At 42.3% G+C, this 24933-nt stretch overlaps 1 protein-coding gene across 10 annotated transcripts in view; it reads left to right on the plus strand.

Annotated features, from left to right (window-relative positions):
* Positions 1–24933, plus strand: part of FGGY (FGGY carbohydrate kinase domain containing) — a 417204-nt gene that overhangs the window by 61500 nt on the left and 330771 nt on the right. For all 10 annotated transcript variants that reach the window (XM_042997390.1, XM_042997395.1, XM_042997396.1 and 7 more), the window contains one exon: positions 7908–7996. In XM_042997390.1, coding sequence (XP_042853324.1) covers positions 7908–7996 — 89 coding nt within the window. The remainder of the gene's footprint in view (positions 1–7907; positions 7997–24933) is intronic.

Raw genomic sequence — 24933 nt, forward strand, 5'->3', positions numbered from 1 at the left:
GTTTCCTGATCTTGGCTTTGCTCAGCTCTTCAGCATGGCTGGAGCCTTGGCACAGGTGGTTCAAGTAGGAGAAGTTCCCTCTTACTCAGCCTTTTTGATCTACTGAGGTCTTCAACTGAGTGGATGAGGCCACATTGGGGAGGGCAATCTGCTTCACTCAGTTGACCGGTTCCAATGTTAATTTCGTCCGGAAACACCCTCTCAGATACACTCAAAATAATGTTTGGCCAAATGTCCTTGTGTTCTCTCATTGTCCAGCAGGCCGGGCTGAGCTGCCTCACCTGGCAGCAGTATATTCCAAGAAGACAAAAGCAAGGTGTTTTGAAGCCCATGTTCAGAAGTAGCCCAGTGGCACCTTTGCTCCATTCCAGTGGTCAAAGCAAATTGTAAGGCAAGACCAAGTTAAGTGGTGTAGAAACAGATTCACCTCGTGATGAGAAGAGCTGCAGGGCTATATTGCAAAGGGTATTAATACAGGGAAGGGAAGAATTGTGGCAACTTCTAGAGTATGCCATAGGTATGATAGCAGTAATCTGGGCAATGGAGTGTGATGGACTGAAAAAGGATAATGATGATACGAGGTAGTCTGATGGTTAATTTTATGTGTCCACTTGACTGGGCATCAAAGTGCCCAGACATTTGGTAAAACATTATTTTGAATGAATGATGTTCCTTTTTTTTTGTTCCTTTTGGTTGGGGTGTGTGTGTGTATAAATAAATATATCCTTTTGGTTCTCTTTGTCTGGAGAACCCTAATACTAATAAGAGGTGGAGACCTCATCATGAATTAATTGGGAGTTTAAATGATATGGATGATTGGATGTATGCAATGAGAGAGAAGGAGAAGTGGAAGATGCCCATTTGGGTAAGTGTATCAACTGACAAATCAAGGGGGAGAAAAACATTTTGGGAAAAATAACAGATTCTTTCTTGCACATGTTGCATTAGAGGTGCAATGGAACATCCAGAAGCCATGTCTCAGAGGAGAGCATGGGGTTTGAGATTTGGCAAATCAGTCATTCAATTTGTAAGTTAGTTGGAATGGTAGGAGTAATTGAGATTGCCCAGGCAGCATGTGAGTAGTAAGAAGAGCATTTGGGTGAGGGAGGAACTCTGGGGAGTATCCACGCTTAAAGGGCAACTAATGAAAAGGTACTCAAGATGGAAAAGCAATGAGGTGGTCATGAAGGGATCCAGGAGAATGAGGTATTAGGCAAGGCTTCCTCACCTCTTCACTTGTCCAGATCTTCTGCTTTCTTTCATGTCTCTTCCAACACCTTCTTACCCATTCCAAAGCCTTCTCTTCATATTAGGACTCCCTCCTTCGCTCCCTCCTGTAGACAATACCACCCACAAGGAATTGTGTTCTCTATCACCGTAGCGTCTCTCCTCCTGGTGCTTTTGCGTTTTATTAATGCTTTAGGGAGGTGGGCACCTGAGCTAGCACTGGGCTGGTCATTAGAGATCTCCATTTTAGTTTGTCTTACACTTATCTGTGTGTGACCTTAGGACAGTGTGCTCCCTTTCTGGGTTTTAGTTTCTCAACTTTCAAGGTGAGGTTGATAATTTCTTGCCTTCCCTGCCCTGCAGAATTATACAGAGCAGATGAGATCATGCATGTCAGAGTGTTTTCAAAAACATGGAACTCTGTGGCAGTAATTAGAATGAAACTTGTCGACTTCTCAGGCACTCTACATTATTTCATTTGTTTCTCACAACATGTTTGGAGATAGATGCTAGTAATACGGCACTTGGGGAAACTGGGACTTAGAGAATTAATTTGCCTAAAGCTACACAGCTGGGAAGTGGCGAGGCCAATAATCACACTCAGGTCTGCCTGATGTTCTTAGAGCCCATATTCCACAGCCTTGTCTTCCTAATGCGTGTGGTGGTGTCACATCCCTGGCAAAGTCAGCTTTACTAAATATGATCAGTTTTCATGAAAATGAGAATGTTTTTTAATGGTTGGGAAATCAACACTAGTGTGGGTTGTTAAGTTTGCCTTTTTGTACAGTAGTTGAGCCTTAGGAGAGATGGTGGGGGAGGATGCATATAAATCTAGTTCTTAAGAATGAAATAGTTGAAATTATACAATGGATTTATTTTGTTTCACAAGTAAATTCTATGATGGTACAGTTAAATAAATCCTTCTCTAATGGGGACAGTCCGGCCAATTCAGACTTTCGTTCCTTGGGTTTCGTTCTCAGTAGTGGCACAGATACTTAGTCTACTTGACCTCTAGGCTTCCGCTCAAATCTCTTCCCCATGAAGCTTTTCTGGCAACCCTAACCCCAAAGCCTTTTCCCTCCTCTGAGCCTTGTCTGTGATTACTCATTAGAGGCAAATATATGGCCACACACAAAATATTATGATAAAGTTATGAGGCTGACTCACCAAACCTGGGTATCAGGCTCATTACGTTATTGTCATACATCATCTTATTAATTACCTTTTCCTTTGCGCACATCTTCCTCTAGCTCTGCTCTAATTTTCTTTTGAAAGGTCTTGATTTGAAATTTCTTTATACCTTCTGAAACTTTTTGCATTTTTTTTTTTTCCATGTATGAGCTGGCTTTTGCCCTCCGAGAGTTTGTCATTTTGAGGTGGATTTAGGCATGTGTATATATAACTGGGCTACGACGAGGGACTGGAGGGATTCGCTGAAAGGGTGACACTTGAGTTGCATATGGATCAAAAGTAGAAATTTGGTTGTGGGAGAAGGTGGGGAAGTCAATCAAAGTAGAGGCCTGGAAATGGAGAGGAGCATAATGCATTTGGGCAAAGTGAAGGCAATGAGGTGAGTACCGGGTAGAGCATGCTAGGAGATGAGCCCAGAAGGATTCATCATCATAATGGCCAGGTTGGAGCCAGGGTGTTGAGTGTCCTGAGAGCCATGCCAAGGAGTTCAGTGTGATTCGAGGCCAGGAGGAGCTGTCGGACCATTTTAAACAAGGGAATGTAATGGTAAGTTTTCAGTTTTTAGCAAGATGCCTCTAGTAGCACAAACATCTCAGCATATCTGCCTGTCTGACTTGAAATAGGTCCGGTGTTTGGTCTTTTTCTTTGTGGACGGGAGGTTGAAACACACAATTGTTTCATTCATTCTGGGAGGTTTCTGGCTGGGGATTATGACCCACTCCATGTTTTCAGCATCGCTTTTCTCTTACAAATGACACTGAGGATTACATTTTCTCTTTCTTCTCTGGCCTATCAGCCTGTGCCCTAATTTGGAGTCGTGAAGGTAGAAGGAGGATAAGATATTGCTTTCTCATGGGTAGTTATGCTAGAAAACAACATCATGAGTGCTTGGGCTCTTCAGGAAGGATCATTTACTGGGTGGGGAATCTTCAGAAGGTAGAAAGAAATTTCAAATCAAGACCTTTCAAAAGAAAATTAGAGCAGAGCTAGAGGAAGATGTGTGCAATGGAAAAGGTAATTAATAAGACGATGTATGACAATAACGTAATGAGCCTGATACCCAGGTTTGGTGAGTCAGCCTCATAACTTTATCATAAAAAGGGGAATCTCCCTTTTTGTTTTTTTGTTTTTTTGTTTTTTTTCCACTGCACACAGCAGATAGCCTAGACAGAATCCTTGTGCAATTAACAACAAAATACTTTTGAGTTGCTCATCTCTACCTTCTCATGCCGCTTCTAGGCCCTGATGTCTCCTGACATACGCTGAGGGACCTGCTTTGTGTCCCCTATTAGTTCTTTCAACATCGAGCATCCAGGGGGTACCTCGCTGCCTCCCTGGACATCACAGAGAGAGGGCATGGGAGAAATTCCCATCTCTATGCCCTGAGGCTGTCAGGGCGGCTGCTGCCTAGCTCTGAATCTTGGATGTATGGCTCTGCCTCCACCCTCTGCTGAGCCCCGCCACTGTGTACGCTTTGAGTTGTAACTTCCCCCCAAGAAATGCTGTGGTTTCATGAAGTTATAGGTGATTAAAAAAAGGAAAAAGTTGTTCTCTTTGGTTGCTTTCACGCCTGGGGGATTGCTGAGCTCAAAAGGATCGTTATTGGAACGCAGAAGCCTTTAGGGCCAAGTCCTATACCCCAGATCACAGCTGATTTCTTTTCTTTCTTGAAAAGACTCGTTTTTGTTAGTTGCTTGGTAACTGGAGGATAGGCTGAACTCGTTCAGCACAGAGAGCTTTGAGTGTGAACTGGCTTCAGCTGTCACATGATGAGATAGGGCTGAAGTTGGTATGTGTTGAGGGCCTGCTCTGTGCTCTCTGTTTCTGGTACACCATCTGTGCGTGGAAGGTGTTACTAGGAAGTTAAGTGAGCTGCTTGGGATTGGAAGTGACCTCTCTGAAAATTTTTATTTTTTTAATGTTTATTTTTGAGGGGGGGGGGAGGGGCAGAGAGTTGGGGGCACAGAGGATCTATCTGCTGATGGCGCAAAGCCCGATGCGGGGCTTGAACTCCTGAACTGGGAGATCATGACCTGAGCCAAAGTCAGTTGTTTAACTGATTGAGCCACCCGGGCACCCTTGAAAAATTTTTAATTGTGTACAGAAATGTGTTGGAAAGGGCTTTTGTTTTTTTCTTCTGTAAAGAATGGCTATAGCTTCCATTATGAATCTCCCCAAAGGCCAAACCCCACATCTCTGATGGGTCTGGGAGCCTCAGAGTGGTGACTGTGACATAGTAGAAGAAAGGAGCACTCAGTTTAGAGCTAGAAGTCTCATGTCACTTTGGCGCAAGTCCTGTCTGAAACTGTTTGTACATCCTTAGTATGAGACTGCCGTATATTCGCCTACACACCTCTGAACCGCCCTGAGAATCACATGAGATGAGGCATGCGGGGGCTGTTTGTGAGCTGTGGACAAATATAGGAGTGCAATCACGGTGTCTTCATGCAGGCCCAATGGTTACAAAAATAGAAGTAATTCAGTAAGATTGAGGCCCTCAGCTGGGACCACGTACTGGAGAGTGGGATGGAAAGAGAGATTTTCCCACAGAACTGGATTAAAAATCCATCCATGGGGCTACATGCTCTTGGCCCATCTGGCATTTGATGACAAAGCACTTGTGAATCATGTAGCTCAACATAAAAACAGCATGAGATCGTCACAGATAGTCTGCCAGCATCTCAAAGTAAGAGATCAGGCTTTAGGAGACATTCCCTCTCATCCTGGCAACCTCTGCCCTCTTCTCTTTGTTGTTGTTGTTGTTGTTGTTTAAATTTATTTATTTTGAGAGAGAGAGAGAGAGAGAGAGTGAGGCAGACAATCTCAAGCAGGCTCTGCCCTGTCAGCACAGAGCCCAACGCTGGGTTCCATCTCACCAACTGTGAGATCGTGCCCTGAGCCGAAATCAAGAGTTGGACCCTTAACCGACTGAGCCACCCAGGTGCCCTTGCCTTCTGTTTTCTGGCTAATCTCCAGACTGCTTTTGTAGAGGAAGCGGGGACTGCTGGTCTCTGTTCCTCCAAGACCATGCCTATTCTTAAGGATACCTCATACCTCTAATTAGATGCTTCTGGCTTCTCATCCTATAGAGAGAGGTTGGACTGGGGTCTGTGGCTTTGGTAGATGAAGTTGGCATGGTTTCAAGAAGAAATGATGTTCCCTGGCTGCCTCATGCCTCCTGCCTCCTGCCTGCAGGGTCTCTTTTTTTGGCAAGAAGCTTCAAGTTCTCTTGGAGACATTTGTTTGGGTCCCATTGTCCACAGTGGATGTCCCTGTGGCTCCAGGCTGAAAGCTCTCATTATGCAGAGTCTTTAATGACCGTATACGAGATCTAACAGAAGCAGTTGTTTTTGGAGTTTAGGAACATTGTTCGGCTTTGGCTTGAAGCACTGGGTGTTGCTGCCGTGGTTTAGTGGTTCATTTCTGGTGACTGGCCTTGGATTTCTGGAGCCCATAGAAGGAGGCTGCGTTTTCTCTTTCTCCCTAGAAACTGATCACTGAAACCACAAAGCACATGGAAAGAGATTTTGGGGACTGCCCCGAAGGCATCCAAGTCGTTTGACTCACACAGTTTCAGACTACCATTTTCTGACTGTGACCTATCAGGGTATGAAGATACTACTAAGGCACAGCGGTGTTAGGCACATTCGGTCAGCTTTAAGTTTCACTTTGTTTACTGTTAACGTGTATGGGCATTCAAAGAGCTTAGCCCTTCCTAAATGTAAGCTTTCACCCCAGTGCTTTGGAATTTAAAACAAATAGACAACAACAGTAATAGGAAATTGGCTTCATGCTGCCATTTACATCTGAACCCTTTTGATGTTACTGTCATTTTAATGCGACCCTGTACCTGGGATTATACTCAGTTTCTCTGTTGTGCACAGATAGTCCATATAGTAGTGATAGGGAAGGAGGAAGTAGGAACTCAGAGAATTTGAGGGCAAAGGTAGATAAAGGCCAGTAATATGTCTGTAAAGTAGTCGTAATAATACTCAGAACTTTCCCTCATTCTAAGGAGATAACACATGCGGAATCCACTTCTAAACTTTGAAGCATTACTCACATGACAGAGATTGGAAGGTAAAAATGAGCAGTTTGTCTAGTTGTTCAACAAATATTTATTGAGCATCCACTGTGTGTCACCCTCTAGCGGACAGTGGAATACATCTCTTTGGGAACTTCTTCATCGTGGTCCCCTGGTTCCCCCAAGAGCCCTGTATGCTTATGATACATTCCTTTTAGTTGTAGCCACTTGGGAAGGAAATAATTGAAACCAGGACTTGGAGAGTTGCCTGGATGGTAGGAAACCTTTCTTGCTACCGCTTCTGTCTGCTTTACTCTTCTCTTTGTGAAGTTCTGCTTCTCTAGGTACTTGGCAGAAAAGGGCCACTTCAAGTTTCCAAGTTTATCTCCCCTCCAGTTCTATTCATAGGCAGAAGTGAAATGACTCCGTTTGGATCCTGAGTCTAAATTCATGGGAGAAGGAATCTGATTGGCTCAGTTAGGTCACATGTCCATCCCTGGTCCAGTTAAGTGTGTAATAAGCAGATTGGAAGCAGGTGGTTTCTACCTCATAGCTAACTGTCCAGTCCTAGATAGGGGGAGGAGAGGATAAGGTTGTGGGATATATTATAGTGCATGAAAGAGACTAGGCTCTTTGACATTGTAGAGCTTATAATCTGGTGGGAAAGAAAGATAGCATGCAAATAATTGTGGGATGGTATGGGTTGTAGGAGAGTCAGACCCACCCTGAGTAGGAGATCCTGGAAGGCTTCTCCAAGGAAGGGTGGATAGGGTTAACCAAAGGGGCAGGCGACTTGGGTCCTGGGAAGCCACAGGGGGGTAGTTGAGGAATTCCAGACAGAAGTGGCAGAGGAAAGAAAAAGCCCAGTGGCAAGAAAAATTCTGACCACATTGGCACTGCGGAAGAGACTGGAAGAAACAAATGTTTAGGTATCTTGTAAGAATACCTTGGTTCTGTGCCATTCTCATTGGCTTAGACTGGAAGTTCTTTGAAGGCAGGGACCAACTTTTTTATTACCTTTGGAACCTGTTGGTGTGGGGAGAATTTTACATGGCAGGACACATTCTCTTCCATGGGGTAGTTTCTTAGGGTGGTTTTCTTCCCAACTTAAAACTGTTCAGCTTTGAAATCTTACTGGATGCCTTGAAGTGTATCCTGTGGCCCTTAACGAGGAAGATAGATTGCATACCCCCACAGAGTGTGCATCTTCTCCCTCTGGGTTGGCCAAGGGGATAAAAGGGAGATGATGGCCATTTGGGGAAGGATCAATAATTGCCAATTTTTCTTTCCTTTATAGGTACTACTTTTCTACCATCCCTGCCCCCTGGCCCCCAGCCCCTTAACAGATGTTTTCTTGGACATTGTTGGCTATGCTTTTGTTTTGAAAAATTTGAAACATTATTGAAAGAGGGGAGGGGTAGAAAAAAAGCCCATAATTGATTCTAATATGTATTTAATTTGGCAGAACTTAAGAGAGACTTGCTGGGATAAGGCGGGACATTTCTTTGATCTCCCAGACTTCTTATCGTGGAAGGCAACAGGTGTCACAGCACGGTATGTTAATTACAAGTTGGATTTTATTTGCGCTCATCCATTCTCGGGTGTCTGTATATATATTGCTTTCTTAACTCGCTTTGACTGGACGTACTATTTGTACATCTGCATGTGATTTTACATACTTGAAACATCTTGAATCCATCTTCCACGTCCACTGCACATGCCCAAACACCATTGTTCCCATGCAGCCTGGAATGTTGGTATCCAAGGTGAAGACCATTCATTAAAATTGGACACGTTTGAAGGAGACATGAACAGTTCGTCATGAAATGTGACTGTTTTTCTAAAGGTACTTTTTACATGGTGAATAAAAGAAAAATATTTTTTTTGGCTCCTAAAATGAAGGCAAGAGATCTGTTTTTCAAGGAAGTTGATTTTAACTGGATAGCCCCTAAAATTGAGGCAAAAGATATGTTTTTCAAGGAAGCTGATTTTAACTGGATGGGTGTGTTGCTTTTTATAGTAATATACCTGAATCACTGCAGAATGTAGAGGTCTGTATGTTGAAGTCACAATATTTTTCAGTAAATTCTGAATATTATAAATAAGTATGTGCTACATGGCAGAGACAATTTAAAAAATAGTGTAAAGTAGCAGCCTGCTGTAATTAACAGTGTGTGTGTGTGTGTGTGTATTTAACAGAGACAGGTTGGACATGAAATCACAAAGTATGCAAGTCTATTGTCATCCTGGCCTCAGATTTCAGGAGATACATACGGAGGGGCAGTAGGGCAGGGTCGGGGATGGGTTTTCTTACCTTGAAAATAATTTAGATAATTTATGTTCAACAAATCTGTGAGGAAGGGGATCATTCCCCGAGGACAGATAAACTATGTATATATATTTTGTGTGTGTTGTGTGTGTGTGTGTGTGTGTGTGTAAATAATTTAGATAATTTATGTTCAACAAATCTGTGAGGAAGGGGATCATTCCCCGAGGACAGATAAAACTATGTATATATATTGTGTGTGTGTGTGTGTATATTATATATATATATTATATATATATATAATATATACACTATATATTATATATACATATATAATATAGTGTATATATTGTATTTATATTATATATATACTATATAAGCTATATATAGATAAATATATACTAAATATATATAGATAAATCTGTATGTACTAAATATATATAGATAAATATATACTGAATATATATAGATAAATATATATATACTGTATATATATATACTAAATATATATAGATACATATATATATACTATATAACTATATATACATAAACTATATCTATATCTATATATCTATATCTATATATTTAGGGAGAGGCAGGTGTTGAATCTTAAAGTCAGCTCCTTCAGGGAAGGCTAATCGTCCCCATTTTCTTTTTTATTCAAAGTCAAGAGAAGCTGGGACTACGAGTGCCATTTTTGTGTGCTCTTCCTGTCTAGCTCACTTTGTATGATTTAGAACTTTTCTTATAGAGAGTTGATAAGAGTTCAGCATTAGGGGCTTCCAGAAAGGAGATAGTAGAGGACATGTTTCGCAGGCACATCATTCTTCATCCTTTGCACACCTCAGGTACTTAACCCTGTCTGGGGGAGCAGGCTCTTGGGGGTTGGTGTGAACTTTACCCCCAGAAGGCACAATTGAGTCACTGTTACACTGCAGTCACCAGCGGGGATGTCAGTGTGTGGATTTTAAGATCTCATCTGGGGCATTCCTCTTTTGGTGTGACATTAATTGTCAGAAGTTATTTCTGGAAGGACCTTTCTTCATGCTTTTTTCCTACCTTTGTGCAGTAGTGAAAGAATTATTTCCATCATTTTAGCCAAATGGACCTATTAGTTAAAAGAGTGCTAATAGTGGGGGTGTTGGAAATACCCCATTGGCCTGCAAAATTTGGGGACTCAAAAATAGAACTACGCATAGAGGAGAACCTTGCTGTCCTCTTTTTCCTTGAGTGTTATTCAACCCAGGGCATTGACTTCTTCCCTGGTTCTTTTTGATGGTGCTGGATAGTCTGCACTCCCATTTCCTGGTCTCTGATGCCATATTTAAGACCCCAAGGAGAGGACTTCTTGAAGCTGACTCTGGCTCACATTTAGATGACATGCATACCCACTGTGGAGTCACAGTGTGATGTGTGGTTCTACATTCTGCCAGACAGGAGTTGTGTGACCTTGGGCGTGTCCTTTCCTTCTTTGAACCGTACTCTCCTTATGTTTAACATGGGGATCAGGATACCTACCTTGAAAACTTGTTGAGAGGATCCTGTTAAAGCAGTCTTTCCGAACTAGCCTGAGTATAGGAATCAGCTGAATCATTTTTCCAAAGCACAGTTCCCCAGGGCTTCCAGTTTTAAGCATATCTCACCTGGGATGCCTGGGAATTTATATGTTTTGTTTTTTTTTTTTAATTTTTTTTTCAACGTTTTTTATTTATTTTTGGGACAGAGAGAGACAGAGCATGAATGGGGGAGGGGCAGAGAGAGAGGGAGACACAGAATCGGAAACAGGCTCCAGGCTCTGAGCAGTCAGCACAGAGCCCGACACGGGGCTTGAACCCACGGATTGCGAGATCGTGACCTGGCTGAAGTCGGACGCTTAACCGACTGAGCCACCCAGGCACCCCGGGAATTTATATGTTAAACAAGTGCCCCAGGTGGTTATATATGATTAGGTAATTTTGGACAACAATGCTTAACAGAATATACATGAAAGTGATAGATGACACTAAGGTGCTTCACACCTGTGAGGGATTGAAAGTATTAAAAACAGTTAAAGGACTTGGTAAATTTCAAATGGAGAACTTCTTGGCCCATCAGAATGTTCTCGGGGGCTTCTGTCCCCACCCACAACAGTCTGAAACCCTCAGGAAGCAGAAAGGTTAATGCTCAGAAATGATTTGTTGGCTGTCCAGTTATCCCTGCCATTTTTTAAAAATTGACTGTGACACCCATGAGTCATTCTCTTTTAATTACTACAAATTTGCAATTCTCACTTCCTCCCCCACCCTTGCCCCGTACTTATGAGTACCTTCAGAGATCTCCTGTCCAGTTTCCCTCTCCTAGAGCAGGGTCTGTGGACCTTGGGCACCAGGGATTGACTTTCTCTTGTGAGGTGGTTGCCCTGCCCCTGGAACCCCTGTTTCTTACATCTATCTCTCCTGTTCATTCCTGAGTCTCTCAGCTCCTCCTCCCTTCTCTGTTTCAGCCTGTGCACTATTAGGATGAATCAAGTAAGCCCTCTGAGCTCTCTCGATTGTAGAATTGGGACAGTGACAACAGTCCATGGGATTATTGTTTGGGCTGACTAAGGTCACAGAAAAACTTCCAGTGCTTCCAGTGCTGAGAAATGTTTTGAAGGAATTAGCTATTTTATTTAGTTCCCTTTCTCTATCGATTTTGGCAGGAAGTCTTTGCATTAAGTGTCTGGCATAGTGGAAAGAGGGAAATCCTTGTAGTCAGGCTGACCTGGGTTCAGTGTCTCCACTGTGTACTGTCTGCAAGAATGTGGAGTGAATTGTTCCCCCCACTGAGCCTCCGGTCCTCATCCGGATGTGTCGTCTTAGGATTATTGGGGGAGTTAGAGGTACTGTGGACAACATGTGTGGTACGCAGTATTTCAACACTGCATGGTTCTTTTAATGGAAAAATCCCCATCCTCTGTCCCCTCTTCTCGAATAAGGAAGATGAAGGTCTGGGTTTGAATGTGCCAATGCCAAAAAACTTTGGGGAGTGAAACATGAACTTGGCATCCTCTGGGCCAAGGAGAGGTTCAGATTTGGTGTTTATTTGGCTCTTAATGTGATTGTTCTGGGAGACTTTGGGGAAATGAGTGCCAGAAAGACCAGAGGGTATTTTTTTTTCTTTCTTTCTTTTTATTATTCTAGTGGAGTCAAGGCTAAAAAGTGATCGGATTTCACCTTGTCTTAAAGCTTTCAGACTTGTTTTTGGCAGTGACGCTGTGTAATAAGTCCTCCCCCTCCTCCTCCTCTCCCCCTATCAGATTTTGTCCTCCCCTTTCTGCCCTCCTGCCTTTAGTTATTGTTCTCACCCCCCTAAATGTGGTAGCGACTCTTGTTTATCTGGGTCACTGAGAAAATCACCACCTGGCTTGGGATTAATTTGTAACTCAGCTCCATCATATGAATGCAAATACTGATAGCTGTTTTTGTTAGTAATAATAATGCTATCATTATCATTTTCAGGTGCCTTCTCTCTGTGCTAGGCATATTAACAAATGTGAACCCCATTAGTCCTCATGACCCTTAGTTAAAGCAGATGGTGTTCGCACCATTTTGCAGTTGAAAAACTGAAGCCAGATGCTTTAGTAATTTGCCCCATTCTAACCCATGAGTGGGTACCTATCCAGAATTTTGGTGATATGAGAAATGGGAAGTCAGAAATTTGAACAATGTAATTTTTTATAATCGGACAAAAACATATTCACATATGTAAATCTTCCCTCTAAAGAGATTTGAGCCACCTGGGTGGCTCAGTTGGTTAATCATCTGACTCTTGATTTCAGCTCAGGCCATGATCTCACTCATGAGTTGGAGCTTGGGATTCTCTCTCTCCCTCTCTCTCTCCCCCTTCCCGACTCATGCTCTTTCTCTCTCTCTGTCAAAAATAAATAAACTTTAAAGAAGTCACCGTGCACAGCCCACATTTAAGGAGTAGGGAGTTATGCTTCACCTCCTTGAGGGCAGAGTATCTACAAACATTATTTTGAGTCATTCTGTATGTGAGATGTGTCTATTTTCAATTCACTTGTTTTTATTTCTTTGGACTGAGAGAAATTAACGGTCAGGCTCTTTAAGTACAAGAGACACATTGGTAAGTTTGCCTTAGAATTTACATGTTAGAATTTCTGAGACTTTTCGGGGCGCCTGGGTGGCTCAGTCGGTTAAGCGTCTGACTTCGGCTCAGGTCATGATCTCACGGTCCGTGAGTTTGAGCCCCGCGTCGGGCTCTGTGCTGCCAGCTCGGAGCCTGGAGCCTGCTTCGGATTCTGTGTCTCCCTCTCTCTCTGACCCTCCCCCATTCATGCTCTGTCTCTCTCTGTCTCAAAAATAAACATTAAAAAAAACAAAAACAAACAAACAAAAAAAAGAATTTCTGAGACTTTTCAATGGCATATGAGAAAAGAGGGCTGATGGCTAAAATCTCAGGTTGGTTTTCCCCTTAGCTTTCATTGTGTGAAATGTTTATTTCCCTTCTCTTTCCTCTCTGCTGCAGTGTATAGTTCTGTGTAAGTTGTCCATAAATATTCTGTCTTCTAGTTTATAGAGGTGAATTTATGATTTTGACAAATTATATTCCCTTTTAAAATAACAATTATTTTCCTGATTTGCATGGTTCTCCGTTTTGAGTTTGTAGGAGATATTATTGTACTGTTAATTTTTTAATGGTTATTTACTGATCTGTCAAGAGAAGATTATGGTCAGATTGATTATCGATCCCGATCTGTAGTCATTTTCCAGATATAATTTCAAGGGTTTCAAAAATAGTATCATTATTTAGACTTTACTGTGTGTTTTTTAATTGTAAATCTACTTTGTACAATTTACTTTTCATATATTATTCTATCTTCTATATCAATAAATACTATCTGAAAACATATTTTTGATACCTGTATTATATTCTGTCCTATGTCGGAATAATGCCTGTGTCAGTTTTGCCAAGTTTTGGGGATTAAAATGGTGTCTTATTTTAATTTTTGGCTGTTAAATGCAGTTAATTTTTCATATATATTTCAACCACTGGTTTTATTAATTATGTCAGTGGCAGTTATTCATTATGTCTATTAGTATTACGTATGTCAGTTGCTCATATTGGATTTTGGTGTTTTCTTAAATACTGGTGAGAACTCTATGTCATTGATCAAAAGCATTGAATTTTTGTTTTCGTATTTTTCCCTACATATTATTTTTGAAAAAAAAAAAAAAAAAACCAAAAAGTAGAGGGCATGGTATACTGAACACCCTATCTTTACCTACATTCCTCAACATTTTGTTCCATTTGTATCTCTTGCTCTGTCTCTAATGTGTTTATTTTGCTGAGCCATTTGTAAATGAATTGTAGACATCATCTGCTTCCTCCTCAATTATGCCGTGTGATCACATAAGAGACCTGACAGTCTCCTATGTAACCACACTGCCATTATTTCACTTAGGACAATTAACATTAATCTTCATTATTTGAATTCCTAACAGGTATCCCTGTTGTTAAGGGTTCAAAGAGTAACTCACTCTTGGTTGCCACTGGGGTTCTGACTCATAGACACTACATGAAAAGCATATTAGCTAAGTGAAGAATGAAAACCTACCTCATTATTTTAGAAAATGACACTTTAACCTCTAATATGTAGAGCTTCTGGCATACTGGATGGAAAATGCAGCCCAGAAGTGCGACTGAACCAGCATCTTCATGTTCAGGTGTATGTGTACATATATGGGGGGAGGAAGACCGGATATGTCCAGCAGAGCTCAAGTAATAGAGTCAGCAAGATGGATGTAGACCCTGAATGTTCAGGTGTGCTTACCTGAAGCCAAAGCATGCTAGTTGCACCTGGGCATAGAAAGGGAAGGAGTGCATTTGATGTTGTTCTATGCATGACTCATCACCTATCTTTCACACAGTCACCCTTAAAACATGGCTTAATATATTCCAGTCTGTCACCAATCAGATGAGCCCTTGCCCCTTTGGAGGAAATTAACTAAAGGGGATGAGGTGCAAAATCAGCTGTGGTTCTTCTGGTGCTGCTCTGAGTGGAGCCAGCAGGCTGGGTGGCAGCCGCCTCCTCCCTGGGGGCTGAGACAGCAGCTTGGTGGGAAGAAGGCAGAAACTTCTGCTATTGTATCTGCCTCTGGTAACATACCTGCAGTTCACATCCCTTCCGTAGTACTTCACTTCCTGATTGCCTTTTGCAGTTGCATATATAAGACTTGATTTTTAAAAAATAAACCAACAAACAGCTTTGCTGAGATGTAATTCACACGTTATGTAAGTCACTAAAAACAGGTCAGTGCTTTTGATAGATTACATTATTAATTTTTGTGAATTGTAGTAAAGAATATATACAGCAGAAAACTTACCATTTTAACCATTTTGAAGAGTACAGTTCACTAGCGATAATTACATTCATGGTATTGAAGAACCATTACCACTGTTCATTTTCAAAACTTACCCATCTCCCCAAACAGAAAACTCCATAGCCTTTAAACCATAACTCCCCATACCTCCCTTCCTCCAGCTCCTGGTTACCTCTAATCTGCTTTCTGTCTCTATGAATTTGTTTATTCTAGATACCTCATGTAAGTAGGGTCATACAGCATTTGTTCTTTTGTGGCTGGCTTATTTTACTTAGCATTATGTTTTCAAGATTCATCCATGTTAGGGCACCTGAGTGGCTCAGTCGGTTAAGTGTCTGACTCTTCATCTTGGCTCAGGTCCTGATCTCACGGTTTATGAGATTGAGCCCTGTGTCGGGCTCTGTGCTGACAGTGAGGAGCCCACTTGGGATTCTTTCTCTCCCTCTCTCTCTCTGCCCCTCCCCTGATTACTCGTGTGTGTGTGCTTTCTCTCTCAATATAAATAAACTTAAAAAAAAAAAAAAGATGCATCCATGTTGTAGCATGTGTCGTAATTTCCTTTTTATGGCTAAATGATACTGCATTGTAGGCATATACTGCATTTTGCTTTTCCATTCATCTTTTGATGGACCCAAGATGAGCAGTTGGGTTGTTTCTTCCTTTTGGCTATTGTGAATAATGCAATCAACATTGAAGTATGAGTATCTGTTTGAGTCTCTGCATTCATTTCTTGTGGGAATATACCTAGGAGTAAAATTTCTGGGTCAGATGGTTATTCTGCATGTAGCTTTCTGAGGAACTGCCAGATTTCTCCATTTTCCATTCCACCAGTAATGTATGAGGATGCTCATTTTTCTACCTCTTCACCAACACTTCATTTCCTTCTTAATTTCTTTTTTTTATTATAGCTATCCTTATAACTATAGACTCTCATTGTGATTTAAGACTTGATTTTTTTAATGTTAGAAATCTGAATGAAAGTAAAATTGATTGAACCTAGATCATGGTAGAGGTAACATTTTTTGACCAGACCTTGGTTGAAACTGGATAAGGGTTCTCTAGAAGTATCATAAAATTAAAGAGTTCTGGGGAAAAAAAGATCACACTTGTTCTTGACGTGATGAATGCTAAGGCTCTTTGACTAGCATTGTTTTAGTGTTGTATTGAAGGACGAGTTCCAGAACAATGTTTCTAGGTTCTAGGAAGAACAATTCCATCATCCTCTCACATCAACTGCTTTTTTCTTTTCTTTTCTTTTCTTTTCTTTTCTTTTCTTTTCTTTTCTTTTCTTTTCTTTTCTTTTCTTTTCTTCTTTAGTGTATCTAATAGGGCTGAGAAATGGCCTGTATTAGCTTTACTTTATCCTTATTTTTGGGAAAGAAGAGTGTTTTCACTCTCTACCGAAAAAAATATGGTATTTATCTCTTCATGGATAAATAATAGAAATAATAGAAAATTCACACACACACACACACACACAAAACAGTTGCTTAAATGCATAAGGGGTTCATTCTCTTCTGTAAATAAATGGAGACATATGGAGTCTTAGGCTACTGTGTCAGCCTGTGAAGTCATCAAAGACACTAGCTCTTTTGATATTTTTACTTCACTTCCATTAGCCCTGATTTCCATTCTCAAGGTCACCCTATGGTCCAAGTTGGCTGCTGGAGTCTCTGTTGTCCAGTCTACATTCCTTCTATCAGGAAGAAGGAAGACAGGGGTGTGTAAAAAGAAAGTGCCACATACCTGAGTTAGCCTTCTTTAAACAACATTTGTAGAAGATCTACATAATACTTCTGTTTGTATATCATTGGCCAGCCCTCAGGATTATGGTCATGCCTAGCAGAATGGAGCCTGGATGGACTAGGCTTGGAGCTGGACACATTGCTACCTGAATGACATTGGGTTTCTCTTACTACTAAAGCAAAAAGGGGGAATTAATATTGGGCAGGTAAAAAGATAATCACAGAATTGTAGTTTCTCAGTAAATTACATTACCTATATCCCAGATACCAATTTATAATCCATCTATGATAGTGATCAGGAGGAGGGGGAGGATGGTAGTAGTCATGGGGGAGGTGATATGTGGTTTGAAGCAACTGTGGCTCATAGTTTCCTTCATTCAGTCATTCATTTATTCCTTGCATATATATTAATAGAGCTCCTAAGAAAATACGATCTGTCTAATCTAGCACCGGGTAGGTACATATTTGTTTGAACTATTCAAATACACGTAAAGCCTGGGGCCACATAATTCTTAACCCGAAGCTTTGCTCTCTCATTCATCAGCTGGGTGAATTTGGGCAAGCCAATTAATCCCTCTCAATCCCAGTTTCCTCTTAGGGTTGAAGGAGGACAAAAAGTACCTTGGTTTGCTTCATGGAGAAAGGGAAACAGCACGAGGAAAACCTCTAGCCGGTACTTGCCACACAGAAGTGCACAAAAAGTGCTACTTCCGTTTTCTTTCTCTTCAGTTCTTGTTATTTTTATTTTAAAATTTTAAGGTGGACCTAAATTCTTTTTAAATAGCTTATGCATGGGGTGGGGAGGATGGGCCAGGTAGCAACCAGATAACCTGTTTGACAGCCTGTCTGCCCCATTTGGGGGTTTTGTCTTGGCTTCCTGTGATGTGGTCAAAAGGTTTAGCATGTCGTGGAGTGTGACGGTCAGCAAAGGTCTCAGCTATTCTGGGCAGAAAGAAATGGGTAGTTGTTGAGAGACCGTAGGCAGGTCAGTATCTAGAGGCCAAAAGTCCAGGTAGGCAGGAGAGAATGGAATATTCTGGGTCCGTCAGGGGGCAGGAGAAGGCCTTTCATCTGTGCTTATCAGAGGTGCCAGAGTTGAGACACAGATCCTCCATGAGTGGGAGTCCTATGGATGCCCTACACTGATGCTTTACTCTGGGATCGCTGACTATCTTTTGCTCTTTATCTGGTAGGTTGAGACTGTGCCAAAGAATGAGTTTCTTCCTTCACTTTTTACCAATAAAGCAAATGTGGCAGAAAAGGTTAAGAATGTGCACGTTTGTCCTTTGGAACAAAGGAGGTAAAAATGTGTGACCTTGGGTGGGTGGGGTGTCTAGGTGGGTCAGGTTAGGCTTCCAGCTCTTAATTTCAGCTCAGGTCTTGATGTCACGTTTCATGAGATCGAGCCCCAAGTCAGGCTTTGTGCTGACAGCATGAAGTCTGCTTGGGATTCTCTTTTCCTCTCTGCCCCTCCCCTACACACACACACTCTCTCTCTCTCTCTCTCTCTCTCTCTCTCTCTCTCTCTTTTAAAATAAACATTGAAAAAATCAAAACTTATAAAAAAATATATGACCTCGGGTGGTTATGCTGTCCGTGCACCCTTCGTTAAGAACTGCTGGTCTGAATTTGTTCAGTGTCTATGAACTTTTTTTCAGCTGTCTGCTGCGTACATCTAGACATGAATTTTGTATGCCTGAAAGATGATAGCCAGTATGACTGTGATTTTCCAAGCGAGCAGCAATATAGCATTTCCTTTACCTAACGCTCTTCACTAAGACCTTGCATCACTTTGAGAATATAATCCCCTCTGCTCTTTCTGGTGTGGTGAAGTAGAAGGACCTCTGAATATGATTCCTATTTGCAAATAGTGTGATGGTCTGTTCTGTGCTGGAAATGGCTTGAAACTATGAAAGTGTTAAACAGAGATCTCATTTTCCAGGTGACATGACTGAATCCCAGCGGGGTCTCACTCTGCGGGGGTGAAATCAGTGGCTGCGGTAGTGGTTAGGTTTTGAAGGGACATCCCCATATTACACCTTGTTTTGGGGTCCTTGCTCTGACCTGAGAAGGTGTCTCAGAATGGACAGGGCACTGTGGTCTTTGTGGACTCGGATGTTTGTTTCCTATGTAGGGTGTCTGCCTCGGTTGGACTGCTCTTCTGTGAACTCTGTTATTGAGTATATTGGACCTGTGTGATTCTGGGGACCTAGTTTCAGCCACTGATGAAAGGAGTAAGATTCATTCCTGGATCCCATGCTACTGTAAAGGCTTGCCAGTGTTCAGGACCTACATCATAAGATACACGTGGTGGCATGGTTGGAAGGCTAGTGCCTGGTGGAACCAGGTGACCTTGGACCTCCTGGCACTCCATTTCTTCATCCGTAAAAATGGTGGTTGGATTAGGCGATCCCTTTAGCCCTCCTGGGACTAAAGTTCTCAGTCTGTGAGAGGTAATGGTTTTGACCAAAGTCTCTCTTTGGATTCTTTCTTAAAACTCATTCTTTTGTAAAGAGTACCGTTAAACTCTACCATTAAAATTCAACCCTTTGGGCTGGAATTTGGTGTCAAAATGCTGTATCTTTTTCTTCGTTTCTTCACCTTTCTTTAGTTTCTTTTTTATGTATAACGGGTTTTTTCTTGTTTTCTTCATTTTCCTTTCTTCCTCTCTCTGAATTATTGTCAAGGGCCTTTGAAGAGAATTCTTAAATGTTATTAAGAAATTGCAGTCAGGGAGCCCTTTGTTCCCAAGCCATTTAGAAGATTGCTTTTCCTTTTGTTAAATACAAAAAATTGTCAACCTGTGTCTTTAAAATGTGCCAAAAACCGCATTCACCAATAAAAAGTGTCAGCTCTCATTATTGCCCAGATATTATTCTTTTCAAAAGCTGAGCGCTCTCCCCAGGCTTTCTAAACAACCTTCGGCTCATTCATCTTCCTGGTTTCGTTACATTTTGAACTTCTCTGGGTCTATATAGGGTGGCAGCCTGTCTTTTAAAAATTAATGGGTTCCAAATGCCATTCAGACCTATTTCCGCCTCAACCTCTCGCTCCCTCTCCAGCCCTGCCTGTTAGGAGTCTTATATTCTGTGTAAATATTGAGCTGGAGATAGTTCCTAAAGAGGTGTTTGGACTTTTAATTAACACTGACAGCCTGTGTGCTTGGGATTTTGCTCTGCCGTCTCCATGGAAAAGTCAGGCAGGTCAGTGTGGAGAGGGGAGGGAGCCTCCACAGTGGCTATGTTCCTGGCGGCCGGCCCCAGAGACACTGAACTCTGAGCCAACCATGAAGTCATTTTGAATTTAAGGAGTCTTGCTAATCCAAGGCAATGTGTCTTAATTTGACAAAGTAAAGGCTGCCCGATAAGCAACCTTAACTACAAGTTCTGTGAAACTGGGGGTGTTTGTAAGTTTAGATTGTGCTAGAGAAATGTGGTGATGTGGAAGAATGGGCTCATTTTCTTCTGTTTACTCCTTTTCCCACCCCATCCCCCCTCTCCTCTCCTCTCTCTCTCTCTCTCTCTCTCTCTCTCTCGCTCACTTACTTTGGCCCAATTCAGCCCTGCAGTCTGGCCTCTGCAGTGGCTTGATGTGAAATTTGAGAAACATATGTAGTTTTCTATTTCAGGAAAATGATCTCAGGGATTGAATGTGTTTTTTTGTTGGCTGTTAAGCTCTGATCTTGCCCAGTGTGGTTTTTTGATGATGGGAAAGAGGCTTCGAAGTGCTTTTTATCAGAATTTCATGTAATAAACCTTAAGGCTTGGTTTCTTTAGTTCCTCCCCCAACCCCCTCCCCAGCCCACGACACAATGTCATCTATTCTGTCAGAAGTGGGAAGAAGTGCACATTGTTCGTATTACAATCAATTCATTGCTGCTGGCACACATACACAAAAAATGGCCACTGTGTCTGTCTTTCACAAAAGCTATTTTAAATGTAGTTCAGTGGAGGACCAGGGGTCTGCATACTATTGCTCATAAAGGAACAGAGATCCGTGGGGGAGAAGTCTGCCTTTGTTTGGCCTTGGAAGGGCCAGTATTCTTTGTTCTAGAGGTGAGTGCCAACAATGGGCCCAGTGCCCTGTAAGCCAAGCTACATCGATCCCGCCATGCAAAGGATGTACAGGCCAGCATCGCTGGGGCCTGTCGGGAGAAGGTCCAAGTGGAATCAGACGAGTGGGCTGGGATGAGGCTGGCGTGGGCACTGGCTGAGAGGTGGGAGGTGAACTCGGTATTTCCAGTCAGGTCCAGCCTTCCTTGTATCCAAAGCATGGCTCCAGCCCTTGCAAGCATCACATTCATGGTGGAGAAAGGCTCCACGACCATGGTTCTCCACTAGACGTGAGTTTCCTGCAGACTGTAGTGTGTATTTTCATCTTTGCATCCACGGAGTGCTTGCTGAGTTAACAAGCCAATGATGTGCTTCCATGGAGGTCTCCATGGGATGTTCTGGGGATACACAGTGGGGATCCACCTACTCACCCTCAGACATGAGGTGGGGTAGGGAGGATGAAGCAGAAGGAAGCACAGGAAAGGCATATCCAGAGGAAAAGGGGCTGATGTTCCTGGCAGTGTGCTATTCGACCCTTACTCGGTATCATTTTTACAGATGAGGAAAGTGAGATCCGGCGAGGTCAGACCATACACTCAAGCTCACACAGCTGCTGAGTTGCAGAGAAAATCCGAATCTAGATCTCTGTGGCTCCGAAGGTGTAGTTCTTGCTGTGGCCCATCTTCCCAGCAGGGGAGAAAGGATAAAAGCCCTAGTTCCTCTCACACTGAACTTGGCTCTACCTTCTTTTTGTCTTATGGCTGAACTGACCGCCTCCTTTGGTTCTCAAGATCTGGCATTTGTTGCAGTAGGTTGGAAAAGTTGAAGAGACTTCTGGGCAGTGGCAGAGGTGGGCTTCCCACAGAGTGGGTGCAGTGAAGCTTAAGCCGAACCCTCACTTGTGGGGGCCCTTTTGAGAGCTGGTGTTGTTGGGGGTTGTATGGTGTTTCAAGTGGGAAGAGGTTGCTGTAGGAAGTATTGCTACTTAGGCAGTGCTGATCTCTGAAAAAAAAATGGGACTTAAATCCCCAAAGCTCTAGTTATTTGTTTTTCATTTTCTTCGTGTTGTAAATATTCATCATTACGCCTGACTTTATATTCATAATTTTGTATTCCTCTTTTTAAAGAGTCCTCCCCCCCCCACTGCATATAAAAGTTTTCAAACCTGGATTTGCCCTGGGAAGTGGTATGGGAGGATGGAATCCTTTGTGGAGGAAGGCGTGTGAACTCAAGGGTAAGAGGTTGAGTTCAGGTTCTGGGGTAACATGAGAGCCCAGGAACTGATTGTGTGACCTTGAGCAAGTTACTTACCTTTTCTGCACTTTATCTTCCTCCTTTGTACTTCACGGGCTCATTATGAGGATAGAAAGAGTTCGTGAACCTAGAGCTTGTAGTACATTCTGCTAAGAACTCAGTAAATGTTAGCTGCTTCTGCTGCTGCTGTTCCACTTGACTGAAGTAGATGGAGCTTAATACTACTATCTGCCATTAAAACATTGACCTTCTGTATGGTGTAGTGCAAATAAAGACTTTCACTTAAAAACCTACAGGGGCGCCTGGGTAGCTCAGTTGGTTAGGCGTCCAACTTCAGCTCAGGTCATGATTTCACATTTCGTGAGTTCGAGCCCCGTGTCGAGCTCTGTTCTGACAGGCTGGAGCCTGCTTCGGATTCTGTGCCTCTCCCTCTCCCTCTCCCTCTCCCTCGCCCTCGCCCTCGCCCTCTGCCCCTCCCCCACTCTTGTGCAGTCTCTTTCTCTTTCAAAAATAAAATAAAGACACAATAAAAAAAAATTTAAAAGCCTACACACTGGGGTGCCTGGGTGGCTCAGTTGGTTAAGCATCTGACTCTTGATTTTGGCTGATGTCATGATCTTCCAGTTTGTGAGATTGAGCCTCACATCGGACTCCACGCTCACAGCATGGAGCCTGCTTAGGCTTCTCTCTGCCCCTTCCTTGCTCATGTGTGCACACGCATGCGCTCTCAAAAATAAACTGAAAAAAATATATATATAAAATAGACTACAGATGATATCACTTTATACAATTTCCTTGCCATCTTCCACTGTCATCCAAGTGGCTTCAAATAAATTTTATTATATGGAAAACTGGTGATACTTTCACAGAACTGAGCTATGAGCAGCCTTCGTCTCCTGCCATTCTTCATCACACACCAGCATTCCTGCCCCATCTGACATCCCGTCCATCTCTGGGCCTCTCTTCAAGTCCTCTTGCCTTTGCACATACTTTGCCTTCTCTCGAGAATATCCTTCATGCCCTTTTTTCTATTTGGTGAGCTGTGGCTGTTGCCATCTTCAATGTCATGTTATTTGTGAAGCCCTTCAGATTCCCCAGGACTTCTGTCTTACACACTTGACCCTTGACCAATGTGGGGGTTTCTGGCACCGACCCCCATGTGATTGAAAATCCACGTATAACTTCTTACTCCTCAACAACTTCTAATAGCCTCCTGTTGTCTGGAAGCCTTACCAAAACAGAAACAGTTGATTAACATGTATTTTTTATGTTAAATATATACTGCATTCTACAATAAAGCAACCTAGAGAAAAGGAAATGTTATTAAGAAAATCACAAGGAAGAGAAAATACATTTACAGGACTCTACTGTATTTATTGAAAAAAATCCATGCTTAAATGGACCTGTGCAGTTCAAACCTGTGTTGTTCTGGGGTTACCCGTAGTGTAACTGTCAGCACATTTTTCTCCTGCTAGCCTAGGAACCTTTGGATGAAGAAACCACAGTTTAGTCCCCTTCGCAGCCTCTAGTGCAGAGTTCATGGCTCTGTGTTAGGCGCTGAGAAATTTGGTGGTGTTGATTGGAAAGAGTTTCTCTTGTCATATCATTGTTTTAGAAGTCACAATAATACTTTGTTCCGAAAAAGCTATAGGGTGTGATTACAGAGAATCCTATTTTTCTGTTGGTTTATGCTCCAATTTAAGGAATGTTCTTGATGCCTGATTGATCTTCCATTTGAAAGGACTTTGCGGTCTTTTTTTTTTTTTTAATGTTTATTTATTTTTGAGAGAGAGACAGCATGAGTGGGGTTGGGGCAGAGAGAGGAAGACACAGAATCTGAAATAGGCTCCAGGCTCCGAGCTGTCCACACAGAGCCCGACGTGGGGCTTGAACTCATGAACCATGAGATCATGGCCCGAGCCAAAGTCAGATGCTCAACCGACTGAGCCACCCAGGTGCCCCATGTAGTCTTTTCTTTTCCCTCCCTGCTTTTAGCTTCTGATTAAAATAGATAGTACAGTAAAACCTCGGATTGCGAGTAACTTGTTCTGCGAGTCTTCGGCAAGACAAGCAAACATTTCTAATAAATTTTAACTTGCTAAACAAGCGATGTCTTCCAATACGAGTAATATGTGATGCCGAGTGTCACATCATCACAACTGAGCCGATGGTTCTTCTCTCTTTCTCTCTCTGTCTCTGTCTCTCACTGCGGGATTGTGGGTGATTGTCTCCCATGCTCAGTCTCAGGCCGTGGTGTTTGGCAGAAATCAGTGACTTTTCAGAACACTGGAAGGTGCCCACAACTGTCACTAGTGTGTTTTTTGTCACGTCAAAGCACCTGTGGACAGTCTTTTGCTTTTCCATACAAGAGTAGGCTTAGGAATGCTTTGCTTCATTCTAGGCCAGGCTACCTTCAGATATAGACCCTTTCCTCTGATGCCTTATTGCCAGTTACATTAAATACCGTATATGACAAGAGTTCAACACTGTACTATAGTCACCATCCGTGTGAGCATGTACAATGGCCCCCATGCAGAAAAAGACTCTGTTGAGCCAACAGACAGCAGTGATTCTGTCAGTGATAGTGAAAGTCGTCCTACACCATAACCCTCTTCTCTCTTCTCTCCCTCACACCAGCCACGAAGGTTTTCAAAGGTAAGTGCAGGTTAATTTGTTTACTTTTTGTATTTTTTTTATTATTTTGTATTATATTACAGTATTGTAATCCTGTTTATGTGAATATTTGGGGGTTGCGGAACGAATTACCTGGGTTTCCGTTATTTCTTACGGGGAAATTTGCTTTGGTATA

The sequence above is a fragment of the Panthera tigris genome, chromosome C1 (genome assembly GCF_018350195.1).
Source record: "Panthera tigris isolate Pti1 chromosome C1, P.tigris_Pti1_mat1.1, whole genome shotgun sequence".
Classification (NCBI taxonomy): domain Eukaryota; kingdom Metazoa; phylum Chordata; class Mammalia; order Carnivora; family Felidae; genus Panthera; species Panthera tigris.